At 38.3% G+C, this 26361-nt stretch overlaps 1 protein-coding gene and 1 non-coding gene across 3 annotated transcripts in view; one reads left to right on the forward strand and one right to left on the reverse strand.

The window, feature by feature from the left end:
* Mms22l (MMS22-like, DNA repair protein) overlaps positions 1–26361 on the forward strand; it is a 115946-nt gene that overhangs the window by 78965 nt on the left and 10620 nt on the right. Inside the window, exons 14-21 of one of the 2 annotated variants that reach the window (XM_087548841.1) lie at positions 4513–4706; positions 9339–9489; positions 12978–13126; positions 13865–14007; positions 19671–19830; positions 21727–21896; positions 24919–25130; positions 25211–25310. In XM_087548841.1, the coding sequence (XP_087404967.1) occupies positions 4513–4706; positions 9339–9489; positions 12978–13126; positions 13865–14007; positions 19671–19830; positions 21727–21896; positions 24919–25130; positions 25211–25235 (1204 nt within the window). In that variant the 3' untranslated portion in view covers positions 25236–25310. 2 annotated transcript variants of the gene reach the window in all.
* On the reverse strand, positions 8792–8911 carry LOC148005706 (small nucleolar RNA SNORA26). Its single transcript, XR_015621572.1, has one exon. It is a non-coding gene; the product is annotated as a small nucleolar RNA SNORA26 (small nucleolar RNA).

Genomic DNA, 26361 nt, shown 5'->3' on the forward strand with positions numbered 1-26361 from the left:
GTGTTTTACCATTATGTATTCAGATCTCTGAGTCATATCCCTGAGGTAACCAGTAGATACTCCTGCTGCGTCATCAGTTTTTGCTGCAGAGGTAAAAGGTGGGTCATATTTGTTGTCCTTCTCAATATTGCCTTGAGTACATGTGTCTTTTTCTAGTCTTAGCTATTATGGAATTCTACTATTGCCCTTGGCATTTCAAAGCTCAGGGCCATCTTTGTCTCTCCTAGGTCTTTCCTTTCTTGCTGAAATTTCCTTAGTCCGCATAAGATGGGAAAAACAGCAACAACAATTAATGTTTAATCATTTAAAAACCTGTATGCTGTGAGTTACTGTGGAAAGGAAGCATCTCTCTTCAGCATCAGGTTTAGGTTTCAATATGGTCAGCCCTTAGCCATGTGAACTTTGGATGTATTATTTAACTTTTCCGCTGCCAGCTTCATCTTCTGTAATGAGTCATCTCATGGCTCTTGGGTTTTCTTTACTTAGTTGACATGTCAAAACATGGCATTTATACATCTTGTGGGGCAACATGTTATGCATGTATATGTTATAAAATGGTAAAGTCAGCTCAAGCACCTCTCTCTTCAGATACATAGCCTTTCTTTATGGTAAAATGTTCAGAGTATTTTAAACTCACAGTAGATTGTTATTTTGGGGATGAGGGTACTAGTAGGGGTTAACACCAGGGCCTTGTGCGTGCTAAGCAAGTGCTCTACCACTGAGCTATGTCGCCAGCCTCTTTACTGTTAGAATATTCAATGCATAATTATTGTCTATGCTCATCTTACACTGCATAGCGTAGCAGAATTTATACTCTTCTTCCTGTACCTGCTTTATTTCACTTAGTATCTTCCTCTTTGTCCAAAATTTCATTATTTTTGAGGGAAGAAAGAAGTAGGGAGGCAGGAGGGCGCACAGGAATATGCATGGGTGAAGACTCGAGGTCAGCGTTAGGTGTCTTCAGTTGCTCTCCATTTTAATTAAGGCATGGTCTCTCACTGAACTTAGAGGTGGCTGACTCAACTAGTCTAATAGGCCAGCAAGTTCCAGGGATCTTCCTGTCTCACCCTTCCTGGTGCTAACATCATAGATGCATGATCATTTACCCAGGCCTTCTATGTAGGAGACAGTGCTCCAAACTTAGGTCCTCAAACTTGCTTGGTGTGCTGGCTAGTTTTATGACACCTTGACACAAGCTAGAGTTATCTGGAAGAAGGGAGCCTCAATTGAGATTTCCTCCATAAGATCCGGTTGTAGGGCATTTTCTTAGTGATTTGTGGGTGGCGGTCCACCCTATTATGGGTTTTATAAGAAAGCAGGCTGAACAAGCCATGATAAGCAAGCCTGTAAGGAGCGCCCCTCTGTGTTTTCTCTTTCTGCCCCTGCTCCAGATTCCTACCCTGTTTTGAGTTCCTATCCCGATTTCCTTCAACGATGTGCTACAGTGTGGAAGTGTTAACCAAATGAACACTTTCCCTCCCAACTTGCTTTTGGTCATAGTGTTTTATCACAGCAATTGAAGCTGGAACACTTGGGAGGATTCTGCCAGCCAAGCCATCTTGAAGACCCAGAACTTTGTTCTTTTGTGGCTGAGTTAGATTCTCTGATATTTGTAGATCACATTTTCTCTTTCCACTCCTCACTTGGTGGACACGGGGTTGATTCCTTTGGTTGGGTATAGTTAAGTAGTGCTGCAGTAAACACTGGAGTGCAGATGTCTCTTTGACATCCAGACTTCATTTCCTTTGGATTCGTGCCCAGGCCTGGGACTGCTGGATCATATGGTGTTTCCATTTTAATTTTTTGAGGAACCTCTATAATGACCAAACTAATCTATAAGACACTCCTGCCAACAGGGTAGAAAGGTTCCTATGTTTCTACATTCTCACCAGTGCTCATTACCTGCTTTTTTGTAATCTCCAGAACCACCTTTAAAACCAGAATGCACTCTTAGTATAAACATAGTTTATGTCTCTCTATCATGGAGATGTAAGGGTCCATGCAAAACAAAACTGAATTTTGCTATACAGACTTACATTAATCAATACCTTTCCCTGTCTTAGAAATTACTAGCAGAAAGAGATTCTTTACTAATAGAACTTTAAAAAACTGTTGAGAATTTCATCCACGCTTATGTGTTTTCAAATCCATTTTATATTTCTCTCCTGCAATTCCTCCTTGATAATAGCCATTCTTCACTAGAATGGAGTCATCTCATAATAGCTCATTGCGGATTTAGTTTTTATTCCTCTGATGACTATTGATATTGAGTATTTTCCATATGCCCATTAGCTATTTGTATGTGGTCTTTTGAGACATATCTGAAATATTTTTAAGTGATTTTTGTTTTGTTAATAATAAGATTTCGGATTGCATGTTATCTCCTGACTAATGTGTTGTTTGTAAATATTTTCTCTCTGATTCTAAGTGCTTTAAGTTGATTGTTTTCTTTGTGGTAACAACATTTTAGTTTAATATTCCAGTTGTCTATGTTTGCATTCCTATATTTTTGGAGGGGTGGGGGTCTTACTCTAAAGCTCCTTGACTATTCAGTGTCCTCGACTGAATAGTTTGTTTCAGGTTTTATATATAATGCTTTAATCCATTTTGAGGTTTTTGTTTTGCTTTGTTACTTGAGGGGGTTGGAAAACTGACCCGCCCACCCACTCCCCATGTTTTGAGGTAAGATATTGCTGTGTAGCCAGAATAGCTTCAAACTCATGATGCCTCTGCTTTGTCCTCCTCGATGCACAGATTACAGGTGTGCCCAGCAAGCAAAGTAGTAGGGAAGCTTGCAGGTAGAAACTGATTAGAAGTGTTACTCCTTCCTTGGGTGTAGGTTTTAGTGAGTAAAAAGTGGCTTATATAGAAATAGTGAGTGATACATTATTTATTATTCTTTAAAGTCAGTATACCTAAAAAAAAAAAACTACTAAACTCAGGAGAAATAGTCATTATTTTGGTTAGACTTCAGTGCATGAAAGTATTTCTGATCTTTTCTGTGTTATCAGGGGCAGTTGAGTTAGTTGCCAAAGAATTCTAGTAGTCTCTCATTTTATTCTAAGCTACAGGACCCAAACTGGTCTTTAGCCTCTAATGTAAATGGAGAGCATCTCAGGAAAATTTTTATATGGAAAACATAACAGATACTTACTTAGCTTTTGTTTGTTTTTATGAGAATAGCTTGCTAGATATCCTTTCCCAAGGCATTTGTACACTTTTTCTATACTCTTAGTAAGATTAAGTGGTGTCCCATGATGTGCAGAAATCCAATGTAAAGGGATAGAAGCTCTTAATATTATGTAATTTTTACTTGGAATTTTTGCTCCTGGGTATATAGTCATGTCACAAGATGTGGTCTTATAACCACTTTGTAGAATTACTTTAGGTACACGTCCTGAACAAACTGATTAAAAGATCAAGAATGCTACCTTTGAATTAACTATATTTTAAAGTACTGATTACTTTCCTAAGTTGGAAACAGCTTCTGACAAAGGAAGCCTTGGACCTTTTGTGTGTGTGTGTGGTTTGTTTTTTTTTGTTTGTTTGTTTTTTGTTTTTTTGGGTTTTTTTTGTTTTTTGTTTTTTGGGTTTTTTTGTTTTTTGGGTTTTTTTTAATCTCTTGTTTTCTGTGTAACAGAAGAGCGCAAATAGAAGGATGATAATCCACAGTTACTTCTGCTCTTCAGGATGGTGTGGCACTGATGGAATCACACACAGAAAATAGCTGTACTTTACATTTAACACGACATTTTATTTGCTTCTGAATGGATTGCTTTCTAAATGCCTCTCTTCCCAATCATTGAGAAGTCTCATAGTTCTTTCTTTTCATAGTCTGGTAATCTCAATTTACTGCAACTGTGTTTCTTAGGTTCCAAAGATGCTTAAATTTTAAGTTAACAAACAGTAATTAATAATAAATCAGAATTTAAGACAGCATTGAATTATGCTTTGTTAATGAACAGAATGTTTTATTGTCTGTGAAAATGATATCCTCTTCTCCAATAGCCAAGATCGTCCCCATAGTTTTATATACCAGCACAAAGCCTGCTCTTTTACACAAGAAAAATGTTCAATTGGAAATATAATACCTAAACCAAATGCTCTTCTTACCTTCTTCCCAATATGTCTGTGTTGAAAAACCCTCAGGAGAAAATGGTTTAAAAAACTATTTTTATGCCTAGATTCTAAGTTAAATCACTTGACATACTTGATTTGTAAAATGCAGATCCTCATTCTGAAGTTGCCTGTTTCTCATTTAGATCTGACATATTAAAAAGCATATAATTAATGGTTGACATTAGTAATTAACATTAACTTTATGGTGTTTGATATGCCTTCTTCATCATCCTTCAAATAATAAGAAGTATATTATGCCTTGGCAGAAAGGTTTCAGTTATACAAATGCTCCTTCAGTTTTCACAGGATATAAATGTGAAAAACAAAAAAAAGTCTTAAAAAACAGCCTGCTTTCATTTCTTGAGTGTTAGATATATTTTTATTTCTTTTTAGGAGTATCCGTCAGCAATTGTGTCAGGAACTTCAGAGAGAGAATGTGGACCGGATCCTGCAGTCTTCATTATCGGCTAAAGAGCGCCCCCTGGCTGCCGTCGCCGGTGCACTGTGGAGGCATTTCTTTTCCTTTCTCAAGAGTCAGAGAATGACACAAGTGGTGCCTCTCTCCCAGCTTGCAGATGCCGCTGCAGGTCAGCATTAACTGTCATTGCCAATTGCTTTCTCCCTTTGCAGACTTTTGTCAGTATTTCCCTCTATCTCTTGCTTCTCACCAGTCCTTGTGATATATGATGAGACAAATAACATGTTTAAATTGTGTTTGGCTTATATATTTATTCATTAAAAATTAACTGATTGGGGGCTGGGGATTTAGCTCAGTGGTAGAGCGCTTACCTAGGAAGCGCAAGGCCCTGGGTTCGGTCCCCAGCTCCGGAAAAAAAGAACCAAAAAAAAAAAAAAATTAACTGATTATTAAAAATAAAAGGTAATTTTCAGACATACACTGAAGTTCACAAACTTGTTATTCTCACAATTATTTGGAAGGTAAGTTAGTAATATGCTTTCATACTTTATAGCAGTTAACTAAATATAATTTGTATAAAAACAAAAAACAAAGAAACAAATTTAACCTTTTAATACTAAGAGTAAGCTCAGGATGGAATGGTATACTTAGAATGTTAGTGTCCTGGCTTCACCTAGATTTTATTTTGAATTATAATTTTTATTTATGTTGACTGTTGACCCAAAGACATGTCCTTAGGCATTCATGGAATCATGTACAATTAGGCAAAATTTTAAATATATGGACATTTTCCAGTTTCCCAAGAAGTCATTATATTTTTCTTCTAAGAATATAACGTTATAAATAGATAAGAGATTTGTATTATCACTGCATATGTGTAAATAGAGTTCATTTAAAGGGTTTTTAAAATATATTTAAATGTAATGCTTTGAACAAACAACAGTGACAAAAGTCCCTATGGTCTAAATCAGCATTTATTTTATTCTGGGATGAAGAAAGATGAGCTAAAAATGAAGGAATGAATGATAAAAAAAATAGATCAGAAGTTGAAAATCTTGGAGCACTTCACCCTTTATACAAAGTACAAAAGACTTTCTACACACACGGACAGAAGACTGGCAGGGTCATGTTTTCCACCTAGTGTGGTATCTGAGATAATACATATTGGTAGTAAGTTGAAATTTATTCTGTCATCCAGAATGCGAGACCATCAACAAAAGTGTTAGTTTCGCATTAGTTTAGTTGATGCTGTCCTAGGTTCTAAAAGTAAATGCCAAACCAATCCAAAGCCAATGACATATATTTCTGAGTTGAAATAGACTTAGGTTGACAGAATATGATTTCCTGCACTTAAGAAAAAGTTATTTAAATTCTCACTTTTGCGTGTACTTGGGATATACTAGTTAGAGGGACCACCACAAACCAGAATACCCCATTCTCACAGAAGTTGTGATCTAGTGAGTGGTGGGGCCAAGAATCATTTGTTGGTGTTGTTTATGAGAGTCTTGCTTGGTTGCCCCGGCTTTGGGGATTTGTGATCTTGCTGCCTTAGCTTCCTGAGTCTGGATTACATACGAGCTACACCACATCCAGCAAAAACAAACTAAAATAGGGCAGGGGGAGAAGGGTTTAAATGGAGTGCTCAGGGAGGCAGTGACTCAAGGGAGATGAGACACGGTGCTTAAGGAACTAGAGGGATGACACAGACTTGGGTGGAATGGGAAAGAGAGAGGCCGGCATGGGAAGCCTGCCCTCTGCCTTCTGAGCAGTTGGAAAGACTTCACATTGACGTGGAGATTAGAAGCTGTTGGTGTTTTTTCAAAAGATGAAAAATAGTCGTTCTGGCTGATGAGATAAAGGGAAGCAAAGAGGAAAATAAGGCAGTTAGAAAATTATTCAAACAGCTCAACCAAATTGGACTAAAGTTGTAGTGTAGATAGTGAGAAATAGTCAGACCTAAAGGAAGGAAAGGTAGACCTACTGATATTTATTAAGTAAATAAAGTAATATAACCAGAATAATTCCTGAAAGGTGTCTAGAGTAACTAGCAATTGACTGTTATAAGATTATGAAGGAACTATTTTATGACAGAAAATTGAAAATTCTTAAGTTCTTAGGGTGTTTTGGTTTGTTTTAAGGTACTCATTAAAGTCTAAATACATTAAGTGAGAACTTGGATATAATAAGCAGGCTTCCCAGCAGAGATCCAAGCTAGAGGTTTGTTTGTATACTACCCATGGGTAAATAGTCTTTGAAGCCCAGAAACTGGCTAAGATGGTTATTAGTGTAAGAATGATGAAGAGAGGACACTGTGAATCAGTTCACAGTGTGTTTCTGTGAAGATTTGCGGCTCAAGAGAAACAAGGAAGGACACTGTAAAGGAATGTAGGTAAGAGGCAAACCAAGAGAGTGTGATGCTGTGGGAACTAGGGTGGAGAGCTGTAGAAGTAACGTTTATTTACCAGATGTGATTGTTTCTCAGAGGCACCCTGCTGAATAAGCTCACCTCTTCCAGTTCTTTCTGAGCTCTGGCTGGCTGGTTCAACTCAGCTGTTCAGGCTCAAAGTCCTCTCCCAGCTGCCCGGTTGACTCTGGCTTCTCTCAGCTTCTCACTGAATTGATCTGTTTGGCCAAACTGCCTCTGACCTCCACTCATCTGAACTGCTCTGCACTCAGTTCCACTCTTACTCCCAGTGCTGCTCTTCTAAGTCACCTCTCTTTTCTCTCTTTTCTCCTGAGAGTTGGGCATATCTTATTTTTGAGTCATCTGTTAAATCTTTCTCTGATTCATCACTTTGTTTACCCCTCAGTTAATTTTCACTTCTACAAACTAATGTTACTTTAAAGGTGTGTACTAAGGGCATGCATGTATTCCAGCCAGATCACAGAGATGGGCAGAGGCATGTGTGGTGTGTGGTGATGGGGTTGGGAGTCCCTGCACCTGTGGAGCTGTGTGTCCTCCTCTACAGTTCTCTGCTTTATTAAGACTTGGTGTCTCAGGGGTTGGGGATTTAGCTCAGTGGTAGAGTGCTTGCCTAGCAAACGCAAGGCCCTGGGTTCGGTCCTCAGCTCCGAAAAAAAGACCAAAAAAAAAAAAAAAAAAAATACTTGGTTTCTCACTGAACTAAGGCTGCTCAGCCAGTGAATTCCAAGGACCCACTATTACCACACTCTAACCCCACAATTATAGATGTGCACTACCATGCCTGGCTTTCGTGTGGGTGTTCAAGATTACAGCTCAAGGCATCATGCTTATGTAGCCAGGGCTCTCCACACTGAGTCACCCCTGCTGTAGTCCTGAAGTGGTTTTTGTAAGTTCAGAGAATCATTGAACTGATTGAAGATGATTGAAGAAATGCAACAGTTGAAGGGAAATAGTGCAGAAGCCATGTAGCTTGGTGTTGAGTTCTTGTATAGTATGCACATGGCCTAGGTTCAGTCTCCCACATTCCAAGAACAGCACATGCCTTTAATTCTAGCATTCTGGAGGCAGAAGCAGGCAGATCTCTGAGTTTGAGCCAAGCCTGGTCTACAGAGCTAGTGCCAGGTCAGCTAAGTCTACACAGAGAAACCCTGTCTCAAACAAACAAACAAAAGGACAAAGGAAAGAAAGGAAGACAGTAATGTATAATGTGTGTAAGAATGGACCATGCCATCAAATTGCCTAAAGAAGGAAAAGCATGAAAGAGGAGATAGGAAACAGATAGGAAATCAAATGATTAGAGCTTTGTTGTAAGCAAAGAATTGATAGAGTTTGGGTCCTAGAGGAAGGGAGCTGTGAAGCAAAATTTTCAAGATGGAGTTTTTAAAATGAAGTTGTACAGAGATAATAATTGATAATCCCGAGTGATTGGGTATCAACATGGGAGTGTTTAAGTCTTGGGGAAGATAGTCATGGAATAAAGGGATTCCATATAGATAGGATCATGCAGAACGGCTGCTGGGGAGTCACAGATCCTAGGCAGCCGGAGGCTGTACCACAAGAGCATGTTACCGGTACAGTTGATGTTGCATTGTGTGAATTCAGTAGTAAGAGGGAATGGATACACAGCCACGTCAGCGAGCTTCCCAGGGGCCAGTGCTGGAGACATTGATGTGGGAGCGTAGGCACAGATTAAACCGACAGACTTCTGGAAAGTTATCTCCTTAACATGATTAAAGAACTCTGGTTTCTAGATTGTGGGTTCTGGAGAAAGTGGGTATCTTTTTTTTTTTTCTTTCTTTCTTTTTTTTTTTCTTTTTTCTTTTTTTTCCATCTGTGACTCCAGACAGGATCTAAAGAGGAGTGCAGTTTTCCTCTCTGGGTTTTGTGGAGACTTCCTTTACCCTTCTGTGTTAGCCTCTTAAAGTACTGCGACAACCTTAAAAGGGCACAGGAAAGGGCGGACAGTGGGTATCTTTAATCATAGATCACTGTTTAATAGAAGAGAATGGTTGGGATGGGCGGAGAGCATGAATGCCTGTGGTGCGTGGCAAGTAAATTAACTTAATCAAAGAAGAGTGGATACAGGAAATACTTTTAGCTAGGTCTCTACGTAATAGAGGCATATTCATAAAATCCACTGGTTTGATTGGAAGCAGCCATATCTGTAATCATATTACTAAACTAGATGCTTTGAAACCTTTTCGGAGATCTAAATGGTGTTTACATTTGACAATATGAATTTAGTTGCTTAAACTGAAATTACATTTTTTTAATGTTACATTTTAATTGGGATTTTTTTTTTTAAATCCTTGTAATTCAAGGCGAGGCGGGGAGATTTGCAAATGTCTTACCTGAACTTTCTCTTTTTAAATATAGATTTTACTCTGCTAGCAGTGGACATGCCAAACACAGCACCACCAGATCTTCAGCCTCAGCCAGTTATATCAATAATGCAGCTTTTTGGTTGGGATGATATCATCTGGCCCCAAGTTGTAGCAAGATATTTAAGTCATTTGTTACAAAATAGGTATGTACCCTTAAGTACCCTGGAAGGGGTTTTTCTAATGTAAACTAATGTTTATTATATATCCTCTCATTTGGCAGGTAAAATTTTAGCAGGTAGTATGAAACCTAAATTAGTGGTTTGATTTACACATACACGTACATATGTGTGTGTATGTGTATGTATATATATATATATATATATGTCTGTTACAAGTTCATACTCTCAGTAAGCCTGCCTCGTTATCTAAAAGTGACTTTTCTGTATTCCTTAGGGAGAAAAAAAAATGGTATAGGCATCATTGCTGAATCAATAAAACACTGGTATATTATTTCAGGTTTAGACTTAATGACAATTTTAAAAACTCGATACTTGTGAGATCATGAACAAGACACTTCTCTCTTTTTTTTATTGGACAGTTTATATATTTACATTTCTGGAGAAAGTGGGTATCTTTTTTTTTTCTTTCTTTTTTTTTCCAATTCCCCCGTCCCATACCCCCTCCCCCAGCTTCTATGAAGATGCTCCCCCTCCCGCCTACCCATTCCCACCTCAACACCCTGGCATCCCCTACAGTGGGGAAATGAGCCTTCACAGGACCAAGGGCTTCTTCTCCTATTGATGCCAGACAATAAGGCACTTATTGTATCTTCTGCCTTTGTCATACAGAAGCTATGAGGAACAACCTCAGTAATATATAGAGACGTATATGAAAAAATGAGGTAAAGTTAATGTAGATGTTGTGTAATATGGGAACTTTATAAAAGCATCAAGACAAAGAGGATAAGCTCACCCAGGCCTGTGAGACGGAGTAGCCCTTATGGCAGCTGCCTGGTAGGGATCTGCAGTGATGCAGTGAGTCACTTGTTTTCTAAGGAGATTAATTAGGCAGCATCATTAAGCATGTGTTGTCTCACTGGGCTTTGACTTATAAAATGAAAGAATTCAGCATCAGCTTTTAGAATTTCTTCTAGTATTATCTAACAAAAGTGAATTTTATTGTTTATTGCTCTTAACTCACTCACCTTTATTAACATGGAAACTCCTAAGCCCCAAAGTAAAGACCAAGTTGTAAAACTGAACCTTTTTAATTCCGTAACTTTAAGTGTACAATTTAATGTTCCTTCCTTTGATGGCTGCGCATATATAAGACTGTGTGGCTGTGTCACTAAGAAACTTCACAGTGACAACGTTGTCCTGTCCTCTGTAACCATCACAAGTCATATAAGAAATTGCTGTCGCAGCACCACCAAGACCACATTTGAGCATCCATTGTTTACAGGATTGCTGTACCTTGGGCTTACTCTCCTATTGAGCTCGCCTCCTTGTGTCAGAGTCCCAACTCTTACATTCTCTTCAATAACTGCACCCAGAGAGATGTGTGTAGGGAGGATGGTGGGTTCTTTTTCACACAAGTATTGCTTTCAGCTCAAACGTGTTACCTGTGCCCTCTTAAAAAGTAGGCCCATTGGTCTAAAGAGCCTTTATACTTAGTGATGTTCTCATTACCAACAAAGACGACTCTAACCTTCCTCTTTCAAACGTTTTCTTCCTTCCTTCCTTCCTTCCTCCCTCCCTTCCTTCCTTCCCCTCTCTCTCTCTCTCTCTCTCTCTCTCTCTCTCTCTTTCTTTCTTTCTTTCTTTCTTTCTTTCTTTCTGTGTTTTCTCAGCATGGCACTGTTTAGGTAGGGCGTAATCTTCAGATCCATGGGGTTTTTTTGGTCTTCCTTGACTGTTCCTCATCTTCTCAACTGTCTTTCTCTCTGTGTCTCTGTCTCTGTCTCTGTCTCTGTCTCTGTCTCTCTCTCTCTCTCTCTCTCTCTCTCTCTTAAATGGGAATACAGATGATGGCCATGGCATTTATGGTATAATTCAAAAGATTTATTTTGAAACATGAGGTTCACCTTAGAGATATAAGACACAGATTCTCTGGGGACCAAAAGAGATTTCTGTGTGTGTGTGTGTGTGTGTGTGTGTGTGTGTGTGTGTGTGTTTACATATATGTATGAATATATACTAGTATTTATTTTTAAAATACTTTATTAGTAATATTGAAGAAACTGAAACACAATGTTGTTAATTAGCGCTACGAAAGTTATATAGGTTAATAACTGACTAATTTGTGTTGTATTCTTATAAAGGAAAACTTCAATTTAGAGTTTTTTAAAACTTTTAAAATTCTGATTTACGTCCATTTAAAAAATGGTTTTAAGCCGAACATTAATGTACTCAGGCCGAATCAGTGAGGTCTTTGAGTTTGAGGTCAGCCTGATCTATATAGTAAGTTCCAGGACAGCAAAAACTACATAATGAGACCATATTTCAAAATTAGTTAACTGATTGATTAAACATTGTGTTAGGAGTTGGGGAGACAGCTTAGAGGAAATGGTGTTTGTTGTACGAAATGATGGCATACGTGAGGATTCCAAGTTCCCAGGTAAAAGTGACTCTGTGTAACCCCAGTGCTAGGATACATAAGTAGGCAGACCATAGGAACTTGCTGACCATCCCCACATGGCAAGCACTAGGTAAGAGAACCGGTCTCAAAAACAGTGTGAAAAGGCAGTGAAGGAAGACATCCCAGTGAAAGCCTCTGGCTTCTCTACCTGAACACGTCTCTAAACAGAATGAGAAGACGAAGATTGTTTTGATGATGTATAGTGTGATGTTGAAGCTAAAACTATGCCAATCATTTTATCCCCGCAGCCCCTCATAGATTAGAAATTAGACTCAGCTATGTGTTTGGCTTAAGAAAACAGAGGGTTAGGCCATTGAAAGCACACAAGCCTTCCCTTGAGTACATCAGTGTGTGATTGTAGTGTTAGGTAGGTGTTCCCTGTACAAATTAGCTTTACAACTTATGGGGAAGGGCCACAACACCTCAGCCTGCCGAAGCTCAGGGCAAACATAAATCCATCCCTGTGAGTCTTGACACTGATCTTTATGGATTAAAATGCGGGAGTGTGAAGAAAAGAAAGACCAAGGAAGTGTCTTTTACTTCCTGGAAGATAGTGTTTTGGAATTTTGTGTGTGGCAGTCTTTTATGATGAGTGCTTATAAAGTGACTAAGGAAAGGATGAAAACGTGATTGTTCGCTCAGTCAAGAGGCAGAGAGAGATTCGTCCTGAACAGCTTCTGTCATTCCTCGTCTGGTCAGTGCTATTGGTACTGCCATTCTTGTTTGTTTATATTGTTTGGGTTTCACTGCTTACCTATTATATCATTATATTGCCTGCTTATGCCTTCGTGCTCTTTCATGCTTCCTACATTTTTTATTCTTGGCATAAGCCTATAGGTACTCTAACAATAGAACGGGAAAATGAAACATTAGAATATAAGAAGTGAAAACAAAGATGTTTAACGTGTCTTTTGGGTGCATCTGCAGTGCTCATTTTCAGCATGTGTGAAGTACTGTTTGCATCTGAAGTTGCGTGAATGTGTTTCTTGCCAGCTCTCGTCTCTGCATCCCATTGCACTTTGGTTTTTTAATGTTCCTCTCTTTGTTTTTGCAGCACAGTATGTGAAGCACTTTCTCAGTCAAGTTGTGTATCTTTTCAATCCTTAACTATAAGATCGTGGGTCCGTTGTGTTTTGCAAATGTACGTAAAACACCTCTCTGAACCTGATTTGCTGATTGATATGAATCCTGACCAGGTCATGGGTAAGTGTCACATAAGGCATGCAGGCAGTATCTATGGAAAGTTTTTGCTCTCTGGATTAAATACTCTAATATCAAATATTCAAAATAAACTTATAATTAGCTATGTATATACTTAAAATGTACTTCTGCAATCTGTTTCTTTATCGATACTTTATTGTTATTACATATGCCAAATATCCCTACTGCAAAACTAAAAGCATTGGTTTCCTTAGAGCTAAGAACAAAACTTCCTCAGGTGACACGCGGCTTTACCCGTAAGGAAGGTGTTCCCGTACAAGAGAAATCTGAAGCATACTGCGTACCAGAAAAGAAGAATATGTGTCTAGGAATATTAGCTCCATTTTCATGAAATATTTTACTTTTCTGTTTTACTATTAGTTGGTGAATATGATTTGTGCATTTTATAATTTCCATGCAGCTCTGTTTTTTGTGTGACAGCTTTTTTTAAAAAAAAAAAAACTGTTATTTATGGTCTTTGAAGCTGGCCTGAAAAAGGTTGTACTTTTTGTTTTATATCTTGAATAGATTTTTATACCTCAATAAGGTTTTGGGTTAGGATGATTGTAAGTATGAAAAGCCTAATTTCGTTTTTAATTTTGTGAAAATTTGAGTTTTTGAAACATTTTGAAGGATATATTACAGCATATGTATGTATGTACACTAGTGTACATACAACTTACGTAAGACTTTAAATTTTAATGCATATTTATTAAGTGTGCCATTATCTCATTTTAATAGAAAAAGAGTACATGGAACAGCTGACTGAAATGACAAGATTACTATTTACTCTCTCTGAAGTAAAGAATATCTTCTCAAAGGCTCAAATTGAATATTTGCCCAACCCAGAAGACCCCAAACAAGCACTTATACAGTTCCTTGAGGTATTTTCTTTAATCTTCCAAAATCAATTTTTTCTATAAAATAAATTGTTTAACTTAACAAGTCATTGCTGCTTGCCTGCTATTACAAAATTTTGGAGTAAAGGAAGTGTTGCTATTATGGTTTACTCTAAAGACAGCAGAAAATCCATACGTAATGAATAATAAAAGTAAGGAAGAGCACATGGAAGCTTTGCTTCAAGGCCACCTGAAATAAAATCATGTCTTCTTGTTAGTGTTGGTGGGTTACAATTCACATGCTAACTTTAGTGTAGCCTCTACAATTGTCCAGTGAGTATTTACCGCCCTACAGCAATGCTGGAAATACAAACACCAGCCATTTCATAGTTGGGTCAGAACTTAAAAACCTAATCCATTTCTTTTCATTTTATTTCATAAGAAATTCCATTTAAAATTATAGTTTTGATCATTAACTTTAAAGGAATGTAACATGTGGCAGTGTTTATTTCATCCTAGCTGAAACTTGATGTTTGGATTATTGTGTTTTATATATTATTCACAGCAAAGGTAGGTTTACTGTCCAGCATGTTGATACTTGATGCATGAAAATATGATATTAAGTGTGTGAAAATAATTTCAACTAATAAGCTATTTTTATATTGTTAAGTCAGTTAATTCCATTGATTGCAATAATTTTAAAGACAATTGTATGACAATTAGAGATGTCTGTCTGTCCTAATGACAGCCAATAATAACGTAATAATATGCAGATATGAAATATGCATTTCTGTTGAATATTTTATGTAACTGTTGAGTGAGTCCTGACCAACAGTTTCGGGTCAGAGAAGATGGGCAGTCTTTCTACTAGCAGTTAGATCTCTATTTTAATCCAGGCTAAATGAATTTTATTTTTTATCAATAAATCAATGATAGGTTTTTGCAAAATGCTAGATAGCATTATCTAGGACTCCTTAGGGATTTGAAAAACCTAAAGTAGTCTTTGATTTAAAAGGAACTTTACTGATCTGAGAATTTAAGTTAGACGAAGGTTAAAATAACGATAGAGTGTTAAATGCTTAATGCTAGTCTGTCAGTAGTGTCATCATTAGGAGAGAATCGGAGTGTCTTGCTGTAAAGTATTTACAATTTATCCCGTGAAGAACAGGATGTTTTTTGTTTTTTGTTTTAAGTAAGTCTGATTTGTCTAGGTAACTTTTTGTGAAAGTTAGCAAAAGTAGTATAAATTATGGTTCACGTTTAGGAGGAATTGAAAGCTGAGAGCATGGCTCCTTAGGAGAGGCTTCGGCTGTCTTCCAGTTCTCATGAACTTGGCACATAGCCACTAGAGCCTGTCAAAGAAAAAGGATGGAAAAGCACAAGATACAGAGGAAAAGGACGTGGGCTGAAATCTGAACACCAAAAAACAAACAAAACAAGACACCCCAAACCCCAAAAGTTTCTGTGAGTCTTTTCCCAGTGAAGTTACCCAGGACATAGGTAAATCTGCAGCAACAGTTTGTGGCAAAACATCAGATTTTTGTTGATTAGAGAACCTTGGCACTCAGTGTCCATGGCCAGATACACTCCCCTTGTCCTACCTACACTTCGTAAATTCCGGACTTGGAGAATGAAGGCAAGAATCCAATATAAAACCTACTGGTTGTAGGTGTGGTAAGCCATTCTTATAAGAGAATCACAGCAAGAAGTCCTCCAAAACTTTAAAGCCCAAAGTACTAACTAAGGCCCATTCTTAGATGTGGGCTTCTTTTTTAAAAAAAAAAAAAAAATACCAATGTTGGGCTTAATGTGCTTTTTCTACATGGAAATAAAAATGTTATGATGGTATACATATAGTTATCATCAAAGTACTAAGAAACACATTATGGGGCTAGAGAGATGGTGCATTGAGAAAAAGGACTTGGTGCTCTTAAAGAGGCCCCAGGTTTAATTCTGAACACCAACATAGTAGCTAACAGTCAGTTACCTTCAGTTCTGGGGGATTTACTGTTTTTTAGCCTCTGTGAACATTGCACACATTAAATTAAAAAAGAAAAGTATGTGTGTATGTATATGCATATTATAAATATATATAATATGTATATATGATGCATAATATACATCGTTTAAGTAGGGTTTCTATTGCTGTGAAGAGATCAAAGATCATGCCAAGTCTTAAAAAAGGAAAACACTTACTGGGGGCTGTAGTCCATAGTTGTCATGGTGGGGAGCATGGCAGCATGCAGCCACACATGGTGCTGTAGAAGGAGCTAAGAGTCCTCTATCTTCATCTGAAGGCAGCAGAGGGAGACAGTGTACCACACTGGGTGTAGCTTGAGCATAGAAGACTTCAAAGCCATTCCCACAGTTATACATTTTCTCCAAGAAGGCCACATCTACTCCACACCTAATAGTGCCAACCAAATACATATTTTTATATATTTGGAAATGTAGAAATACATGGTTTTTAGTCTAGGAGAAATTAAAGTTAAACATAGTTATTTAGGTACCATGGTCACTAGTATTGAAATACAGTTTATAGACTCCAGTGAGTTACTAATGTCTTCTCATGATGTTCTTTATTCCAAAATTATAATGGCATTTTCACCAATTTTGTGAAAGTGTTAGCATGAACCAGCACTATGGCCTCAGATTATAATGATAGCCATTAAAATTTATACTTTTATAAATTAGAAAAGTAAAGCTAGTTCATTGAGAAATAGTATTAATTAGGGGATGGTATTTAAAAGTTCATGAAATTTCAACCCTTAGCTCATTTTGCAAGTGAAAACGCAGAGTGCACACGAAGGGCTTCACTGTGCCAAAGCAGTGCATTGTGTAAAGAAAGCGCCTGTGAGCACAGTCGCAAGCCGCGCTGACTGCTTTTATCTTGGAGGAAAACTGACAAAGTGTGATTATTCAGACGTGGGCATTGGCAGACATTTCTTTTTTCGGAAATGAATGAAGTAAGTAAGCCTATCACTTCAAAGAAAACAACTGACAGTATCTGTTGCTAATAATGCAGTTCAGGTTTTCAAGAGAATTAAAACTTGGGGAATTTACATGAACCTTCATGAGCTGAGAACTCGCTGATACTTAAAGACTTCTGTGGAAATGGGACGTTATCAGTGTGCATCATTTGTTTCCCAGGATGGAAACATCAACATTGGGAAGCGATATCACTCATTAACTTTACAAATTTCCAGGTGCACTTAGCAACCACTCATAGGTAAAATATTCATTCAGAGTTACTGAATTCTGTTTTATTAATATGGTTTTAGAGCTCATGAGAGTGTCTAGTTTTAGTTACTATTGACCTGTAAGAAATGTCACTTGAAGATTTTGGCATAATATAGATGGAAAGCTTCCTAGTTATTTGAAACAGCATTCAAAATACTTTTTTTTAAGATTTTTTTTTTTATGTGTATGAGTATACTTCAGACACACCAGAAGAGGGCATGGGATCCCATTCCAGATGGTTGTGACCCACCATGTGGTTGCTGGGAGTTGAACTCAGGACCTCTGGAAGAGCAGTCAGTGCTCTTAACCACTGAGCCTTCTCTCCAGTCCCTCAAAATACTTTTTATAGCTACATGTATTTGTGAGGTTAGACTTTCTTCATTCGATGTGCCCCTACTAAGCCCCTACCATCACTGTCCTCTTTCTCTTTGCATGTCGTATGTCAGAAGTCTATGCTCCCAATTAATAAATATCTTGACCTAAACAATGACAGTTTCAAGGTATTCATGCTTACAGGGGAGCAGTGATCAAGAGCTTGTGAACTTCTGAAGAATGAAATTTTTAAAAAGCAGAAAGCTAAATAAAAAGAAAAGGGTTAGTAAAATACATCTCTTCTCATTCGCCCCCTTCACTGGGTTTCTTCCTTTTCTTCATTCCACGTGACCTCCTTCTGTTATCCTCTCATGGCCCATGCTTCCTTTTTACCTGCTGTAGTTAGGCCTCTTGGAGCTTAATGTCAACTAATTTGAACAGTGCTCTCAACCTGTCATCTTTTATGCAACCTCAACCTTGAGGCAACACAGCCCCTGGCTTTTGTCCTCTGGTTTACCCACTCACTAGGAGCTGGTAAGGAGGATCACATTACTTTGGTGCTATTGTGGTCCCAATGTAGGCCATTGAAATACTTCATGAGTTCATGCTCTGAAAACTTTCGTCCAACTTTCTGATCCATTCTGTATTACCTCATGGTCCTTTCATAGCTTCTTACAACCTGCTTACCCTCACATTCCTCACAAGCTTGTCGGGCTTATTATCTCCTCTTTCTCTTCTGACTGCCTTGCCTCACATTTATGTTGACTACCATTGGTTTGTCTCATCTTTAGCCTCTCAACCACATTTTCCCTGAGTTCTCTCTCCACTAATAACATTACACTAGCTAGCTAGCTGATGCCCATCCTACATGTAGTCACCAAACCCAGACACTCTTGTGGATGCCAAGAAGTGCATGCTGACAGGAGCCTGATATAGCTGTCTCCTAAGAGGCTCTGCCAGGTCCTGACAAATGCAGATGTGTGCAGCCAACCATTGAACTGAGCACAGGGTCCACAATAGAGAAATTAGAGAAAGGACTGTAGTAGCTGAAGGGGTTTGCAACCCCATAGGAAGAACAACAATATCAACCAACCAGATGCCCCAGAGCTCTTGGGGACTAAATTACCAACCAAAAAGTACACATGGACAGACTCATGGCTCCAGCTGCATATGTAGCAGAGGATGGCATTGCCTGGCATCAATAGGAGGTAAGGCCTTGGTCCTGTGAAGGCTCAAGTGTAGGGGAATGCCAGGGCAGAGAGGCAAGAAGGAGTGGAGTGGGTCTGTTGGTGGGGAGAACCCTCATAGAAGTAGGGGGAGGGGGAGGGGATAGGGTGTTTCCAGAGGGGAAACTGGGAAAGGGGATAACACTTGGAATGTAAATAAAGAAAATATCCAATAAAAGAAAAGAAAAAGAAAAAGAATATTCTTTAAGCTGTAAATTGTGGAGGGACATCAATTCATATCAGAGCTGAATTGAGAGATTTTACTTTTAAGAATTTGGCAATGCTACTTGCTACTCTTTCTTGTAGGAATCTGGAGATTTGCAGTCATATGAATTATGAACCAACTTGTGTGAAAGCTTTAGCTGACTTTAAGCTTCTTGTCTAGCAGTTTAATGTTTCTTCTCTAACGATTTTGCTGGATTATATGTCCTGTAAATAACTACTAATAAATTGTTTTTCTTTTTTAATTTTTCCATTGGCCTTTAATTATAAAAGGTAAAACTTAACCCTTTTCACCTCAGGTTTTTGGCTTTTTGTTTATTTGGTTGATGTTTTGGGACAGGGTTTTTTGGGGTTTTTTTTGTTTTGTTTTGTTTTTTTGTTTTGTTTTGTTTGTTTTTTTTGTTTTTTTTTTTTTTGTTTTGTTTTGTTTTTTCCATTTAGCCCTAGCTGTCCTGGAACTCACTCTGAAGACTGGGCTGACTTCAGAGATCCTCCTGTCTCTGCCTCCTGAGTGCTGGGATTAAAGGCAAGTGCCACCACTGCCTGGCCTGCACTTGTTTTAATGTTTATGAGTCTTTATTGGAACTTTAAGAATGAAGGCCTAAGTATAGACACATGTATACCGAGAAAGAATGAAAAAAATTAGTTTTCAAGGCCTGTATTGTATAAGACTTGGAATGTTTAAACCATGTTTTCCTTTATTTATAGGCTGTTGGTGTGACTTACAGAACTCTCCAGACATTTTCTGATAAATCTGCCATGGTCACTAAGTCCTTAGAATACCTTGGTGAAATATTAAAATACATAAAACCCTATTTGGGGAAAAAAGTTTCCAGTGCAGGGTTGCAGCTGACTTATGGGATAATGGGTATGTATTTCACACATAGTTTTCCTACATTTCCTTAACTCAAGCCAGTGAGATCCAAGGAGAAAGACATATATAGACCAAATCACTTAACTCTATGAGCAGGCGTAAGAGCATAAAATACAGTGGTTTGCTGAAAAAATTCATGCTGGCCCTCATTTTTTTGCTGTGCTTCTGTTGATACTGATATTAATTATGATAACAGAATATGTGTCCAAGCGAACTGCTGCAAATAGTCCATTTTAGTGCATTGTGAACACCCAAAACCACTAAAGCGAACCTTCTTTGATGTTTACCCACACTTAGCTAGAAGTGAGACCACCAGAAAGCCATCCCTCCCCAAGGTTGTTTCTCTGTTCTCTGCATGAAAGAGGTCCACTGAAGACTTAGTATAAACCAATGATGAGGCTCCAAGTTTTCTCTTTTCAAAAAGAAATCTTTTTATGTTGTTCTATAACGATGAAGTTCATGTTTCTTTAGGAAGTCAGTAATTTGAATGTCTTTGTTGACTAAAACTATATTGCAAACCAAAAATAGGAACTGAGTAAAAGGAAATGAGAAAGATTTCCTTAGAATTTTTATATAGAATTTAAGTTTGGGGTTTTTTTTCTGTTTGTTTGTTTTTTTGTTTTTCTCTATGACCGAAACCCTGTATTTACTTCCTTTAATCTTGTGAATATATAAATAAAGCTTATTTGGGCTGTCTGAAACCTTTTATCTTTGTTGTGAAAGGTAAAGGAGAACGTGAAGCTGTGGAAATATGGATAATGTAGAAGGCCCTGAAAGCAATATTGCAATTCAGATTACTTCATTTTAGAAAAAGTCAGTGGAGAGATTTTATCAGTTCAGCAGTAAGAGCTACATTCTTATTTTAACTCAAGCTTATGATTTATTAGTCTCTAAGAAAATTTTCTGACATATCCAGATTTAGTTTTTGCCAAGTTAAGTGGGCGATTACAGAAGTATGTCTTGACATTACAGAGTACACGGTAGCTATGTCAAGAGTCACAGAATCCCCTGAGGATTGATGATTTGTGGGTTTTAGGCAAGTCTTTGCTTATGAGGGCTTTTGTTTTTGTTGTTTTGCCTTGAGCTGTTTTTGCAATCGTGTCTGTCGCTCTAGATTCTTCCCATCTGTCCAGGTCTTAAATGTGGGAATGGGTTATATGGCTAGTAAACTACTCATTTGTTCATTAGAAATTAGAACAAGTAACTTGCTGTTTTCTTTACATGAAAGACTTAGAACAGAATGGAGAAAGAACAAGTATAAAGGCTTGATAGCGTGAGCCTGACTCGGTGCGTTAGGGTTGGGATATCATAACCATAGGTGCAGGTGGAAGCACTGAAACTCCATGGCTTATTAGCTTGCCAGTTCCTAACTCAGGATACTGCTCCTCTATTTTTTTAACAAGTCTGCTGGTGGAAGAAATTAAAACTACATTCCTGTTAAAGAGCGTATCTGGGATTCTAATAGTAGTTGAGTGATTTCTGAAAAAGGAGTTGGTACATTGGTAGTACCTCAACTCCCCTTCACGATTGTCTTTCTGGGCTGGGATGGCCTGGTTTGGCTGTGGTGTAGTCTTCTCATTCTTATGTGATATGTCGTTTCTTCGTCTCTGTGTCTTTGTTTATTCCCCCCTTCCCCTTGGTTTCAAGTACACCAGTCACCCTCCAGCGCCCGTCCCTGTACTCCCGTCGGCTTGGCTTTTGCTGTTTCATCTCGTTTCAGTGAAGAGTGGAATGGGTGCCTTGGTGTTAGTCTTTTCACTGCTGATCTGTGGAGACTTTCCTGCTGTCTATTTTGACTTGTTTCTATGATAAAATAAGTTTTTTTAAAGAGTAAGAAAATATTCTGGTTAGGAGATAATTGTAACTGAAGTTGCTTCTCTTCTTTCTTAGGAATTCTTGTTAAATCATGGGCACAAATCTTCGCCACCTCTAAAGCACAGAAATTACTGTTTCGGATAATAGACTGTTTATTGCTGCCACATACAGTGTTACAGCAAGACAAGGAGTTGCCTGTACCCATGTTGACTGCAATTCAGAAGACTCTTCCTCTGTATCTACAGGTACGCCTAGTGTGGAAACTGCCTCAAAGCAGAGTCTGAAATACAGACATTTTAATCCCAAAAATACCTACTTCTATGAGGCACAACCATTGAAAAAGGTTTAAATGACTTTGGGGTTGTCTTGGAAACCGAGGTGAGAGAAGCAAATTTTCAAGAAGCTTGAGGTGGGAAAGAGGGCAAAGAGCTCAACAGTATTGAGAAATTCACTCAGTATTTTCTTTTGACGTCATAGTTCTGTGATAAGCAGACTGGGGTAGAAGAGACAGGAAAGGCAGCATCACAGAACACGGGCTGTGAAGGGTAGGATGTCTAGGAGTCAGAGGGCCACCATTCCTGTCAGAGTAGCTGTTTGCTTCTACTGCTGTAAGAAACACCAAAGCAAGTTGGGTAGAAAAGGGTTTGTTCAGCTTACATTTCCACACTGCTACTCATCACTAAGGGAAGTCAGGAACTCACACAGGGCTGGAGCCTGAATATGGGAGCTGATAAAGGCCATGGAGGGTGCTGCTTACTGGCTTGTTTTATATGACTTGCTCAGCCTGCTTTCTTATAGAACCAGGACCACTAGCCCAGGGATGGAACCATCCAAAATAGGCTAGGCCCTCATTCATCAGTCACTAACTTAAGAAAATGCCTTATAGGATTGCCTACAGCCAGATCTCATGGAATTATTTCCTCAGCTGAGCCTCCCTCCGCTCTGATAACTCTAACTTGGGTCAAGTTGACACACAAAACCAGCCAGTACTGGAACCAAGATAAAGGAAAGAGCTTTAAGAAAATGGGAGAGGGAGGAACAGAGAAAGAAGATAACATTTGAAATGTAAATACATAAACTATCCAATAAAAAGAGCAAGCAAGCTAGATGGTGTTGTTGTGGCTGGAAAATGATGTTGGAAGAGACTTGTGATAAAGGGTTTTCTATTCAACGCCAAAAATTTGGACTTCATCTCACACATAGGAATTGCTGGGAGATTAGGAGCAGAGAAGGTCTACTTGTGTTTGAGAAAAGTGATCCTGATGTGGGAGTTAGATTGTGACTCAGGAGGCAGTGTTTAGTTTATTGAAATCCTAGAAGGCAGTGAGATTAGAGCCTGTGTGGATATTAGAAACTCTGATGAGGTCTGATTAAAAGTGTATGCTAAATTTGGTGGAAAACCAGAAATGACTGCTTCCTACACTAATCTGGTAGAGTCTAGAATGTGGTGCTGGTAACGAAACTGGGGGATTCTAGAGAAGCAGCAGTAAAGATAAAAATTGTGTTGTTGTTTTGGTTTGGGGGCTTTTGTTGGTTTGTTTGTTTTGGTTTTTTATTTTCACTAGACAAGGTGGAACATACTGTTAATGCCAGGACCCATGAGTTCTGAGTCAGGCTGGAATACATAGAGAAAAAGTTGCCTTTTTAGGAGCTTTAGTTTGAAATGATATGAAATGTGTAACTAATGATGTCCCATGGGCAGTCTGAAATACTGATCAATTTCATTAGTGTGCAATACTGGAAGTTAGACCTTTCTAAATTTTGAGGTTCCCCAAAGAAGCTGAGGTGAAAGGGGGGCAGGTTTTCATTAGCTAACATGTGGTCTCTTCTATGGTGGATTTTTTTTTTTTTAAAGCAAAGTTTTGAGATTTCTGAGAAGTTTTAAGCTGCTTCTAGCTAAGTGTTTATGTCAGGATTTAAGTCAAGGTTTATTGTGTCATCAAGCAGAGAGACAGAAGGAACAGAGTATGGCAGTCAGTCACATGGAGGGACAGATAGCTGTATGGAGCAGAGTTGTGAGTACCAGGAAAGTCTGGGTGTTAGTTCTACATGGTCCTCTTAAACCTAGTTTACTTGTAAGAATTGGTAACTGCTTCTTAAGTAATAAATTGAGACTTTTGTAGAGCTACCCACTTGACAGAACTATCAGGAAACTGATGTTCAGTTGTTAACAACCTGTCCTCCTGGGTCTATGGGATCCATCGCCCGTCATCTTCCCGCTCTGCATTTTCCTTAAACACAGCACTTGAGAGACTTGGCGAGCTGGCACCACCATGGCTCATTTAGTTGTGTTCTTGCCAGTATTTCAACAGCTCTGCACTGTTTTCACTACGAATGAACTTGTAGAGTTTGCTACTGGATAAGCATCCAACTTTGGCTGCACTGCAATCCTAACAAACATGCAGAAAAGTCCTTCTTTTTCTGAGGGAATGGATTCAGTCATGTCTAAGAATTACATACTGTTAGGAGAGTATCTTGCCAGCTTGCATGCACATGGAAGGATTTTACCGGTACACATGCAGCAAGATACTGTGAGTTCTTTTGACTTCCTTTAAGATCTTAATTTCTCTGAACCTCAGATTCCTCAACTACAAATTGAAATGAAACAATGAGTATAAAGCACTTGGTACAGTGTCACATAGGAAAGATGTCCAAGTCCAAGCATCTAAATCATTTAAAAAAATGATTCTAATCATTATATGATTATTTTTTAGCTTAAATGCTATGCTCTTAGCCAAAATAACTGAATGATGACTAACTGCCTTCCACCTGTCTGTCCCTCTGTGGAATTGGCAGTCTAAGCTCTGTGGGGTGGGCCTTTATACTTTTACCTCCCTCCTTGATGACAAGCTTGAGTTATAATTTTAAAAAAGATTTTAAAAGAGACTGATGACAGGTGTATTTTATAATTCAGTAATGGCATGGATATGTAGTTGATGATCACGGTGGTCAAGTGTTTGTGCAGGAGGAAGAGAGGAAGAAACGCATTCCCCAGCTCTTCCTTTATGTTTGCCTTAACTTCCTTTGATTATGCTCCTAAAATACATATGCTCGGTTAGATTCCACACCATATGTATTATCCAAAGTCAGCTTGAGAAGGGAGCGGTGTGTCTTACCTATTCATGATGCCAGAAGTCCTACTCGATGGTGAGAAGGTACAATTTTTACCATGAATATTAATGCTGGAGAACATGGTAGTAAATTCTTAAACACTATTTGAAACTTTGCCTCTTAGTGTTTTCCTTTTCCTTATTTTCCCTTGTATAGGGCATATGTGCTGTGTGCTGCCAGTCTCAAAATCCAAACGCCTACTTGAATCAGTTGCTAAGGAATGTCATTGAGCAGTATATAGGGCGGTTTCTCCCAGCCTCACCCAGTGTTTCGGATCTTGGACAGCATCCTGTTCTGTTGGCACTGAGAAGCCCTGCCTCTGTTCCGTGGATGATGCCTTTAAGAAAGCACATTGTCCATGCCATCAGGTACATATAATTATTACAAAGAGGTGTATGTAGAAGTTACTAATATCAAAAAATAATTCACAGTATCTCAAAAATATTAGTGTCTCCAGCAGTGTGGTAGCTTAGAAACAGTTTTCCCCAGGAAACATTAAGAATGTGTTGCACCAAGAAGGAAGAAAAGGAAACAAGCCAAGGTAATTATATCTTAATTTCAATAATGATATATTTAAAAGTTTGTTTCTTATTTCTGTCTAGTATTCCACACATAGCTATTATAACTATTTGCTCATTTTCCTACTGAAGACGTATCTGTCTCTTCCTAATTTTATCTTATTCCTTCTAGGAATAACATTTATATAAAGTTAACAGAGCATTTATATAAAGCCTTTATGTGAGCATGCATTATCATCTCTGGGAAGAATGACAGGAGAGTGACTGTTAGTCACTGTGACAGCTACATATCTCAAGAGTCTACCAGAATATTTTCGATAGCTCCTGTATGCTTTAGATTGAACTTTTTTTTTTAAATATATTTGCTTTTAAAGTTATGTCAATTTTCACTATGTATCTGTTACTTTCCTTATATACATCACTAAAGATACATTTATATGGGCTGGAATGACAGCTTAGGGGTTAAGAATACTGACTGCTCTTCCAGAGGACCAGGGTTCAATTCCCAGCACCCACAGGGCAGCTCACAGCTATCTGTAACTCCAGTTCCAGGGGATTAACACCCTTATACAAACATACATGCAGACAAAACAGCAGTGTGCATGGGATAAAAATAAGAATTTTAGAAAGAAAAAGAGACAATTACTTAAAGATGTATTTTTATCCTTTTCATTGCAATAGATTATAGCATGTAGCAATTACTTTATGAATGATAACTGAAAACATGAATGCTGATAGCAATATGAAATGGGCTTTTATCATTAGTTTACTGATTGTCTTAATTGTTTTATTTCCTGTTTTGTAATAACATTTTCTGTAAAATATCCGCTATCAAGTGTGGCCTTATCAACCCAGAGGACAGGCCAACGCCTCCTTTTGAGCCCTGAGCACTATAGGAATGCTAATATTGACACAGTGATTTCACAAGGATCATGGAGACAGGGACCAGAAGCTCACCGTAGACCTAGCTGTCACTTCTTCTCACTAAGCTCATACAACCCCAGGAAGGCCAGCTTAACAGCATCACACTACTCTGAGTCCTGATTGTTACCATTCTTCATGGAGGCTACTTGAGTGTAGC

Source organism: Rattus norvegicus, chromosome 5 (assembly GCF_021556685.1).
Source record: "Rattus norvegicus strain SHRSP/BbbUtx chromosome 5, alternate assembly SHRSP_T2T, whole genome shotgun sequence".
In the NCBI taxonomy this organism is placed as follows: Eukaryota; Metazoa; Chordata; class Mammalia; order Rodentia; family Muridae; genus Rattus; species Rattus norvegicus.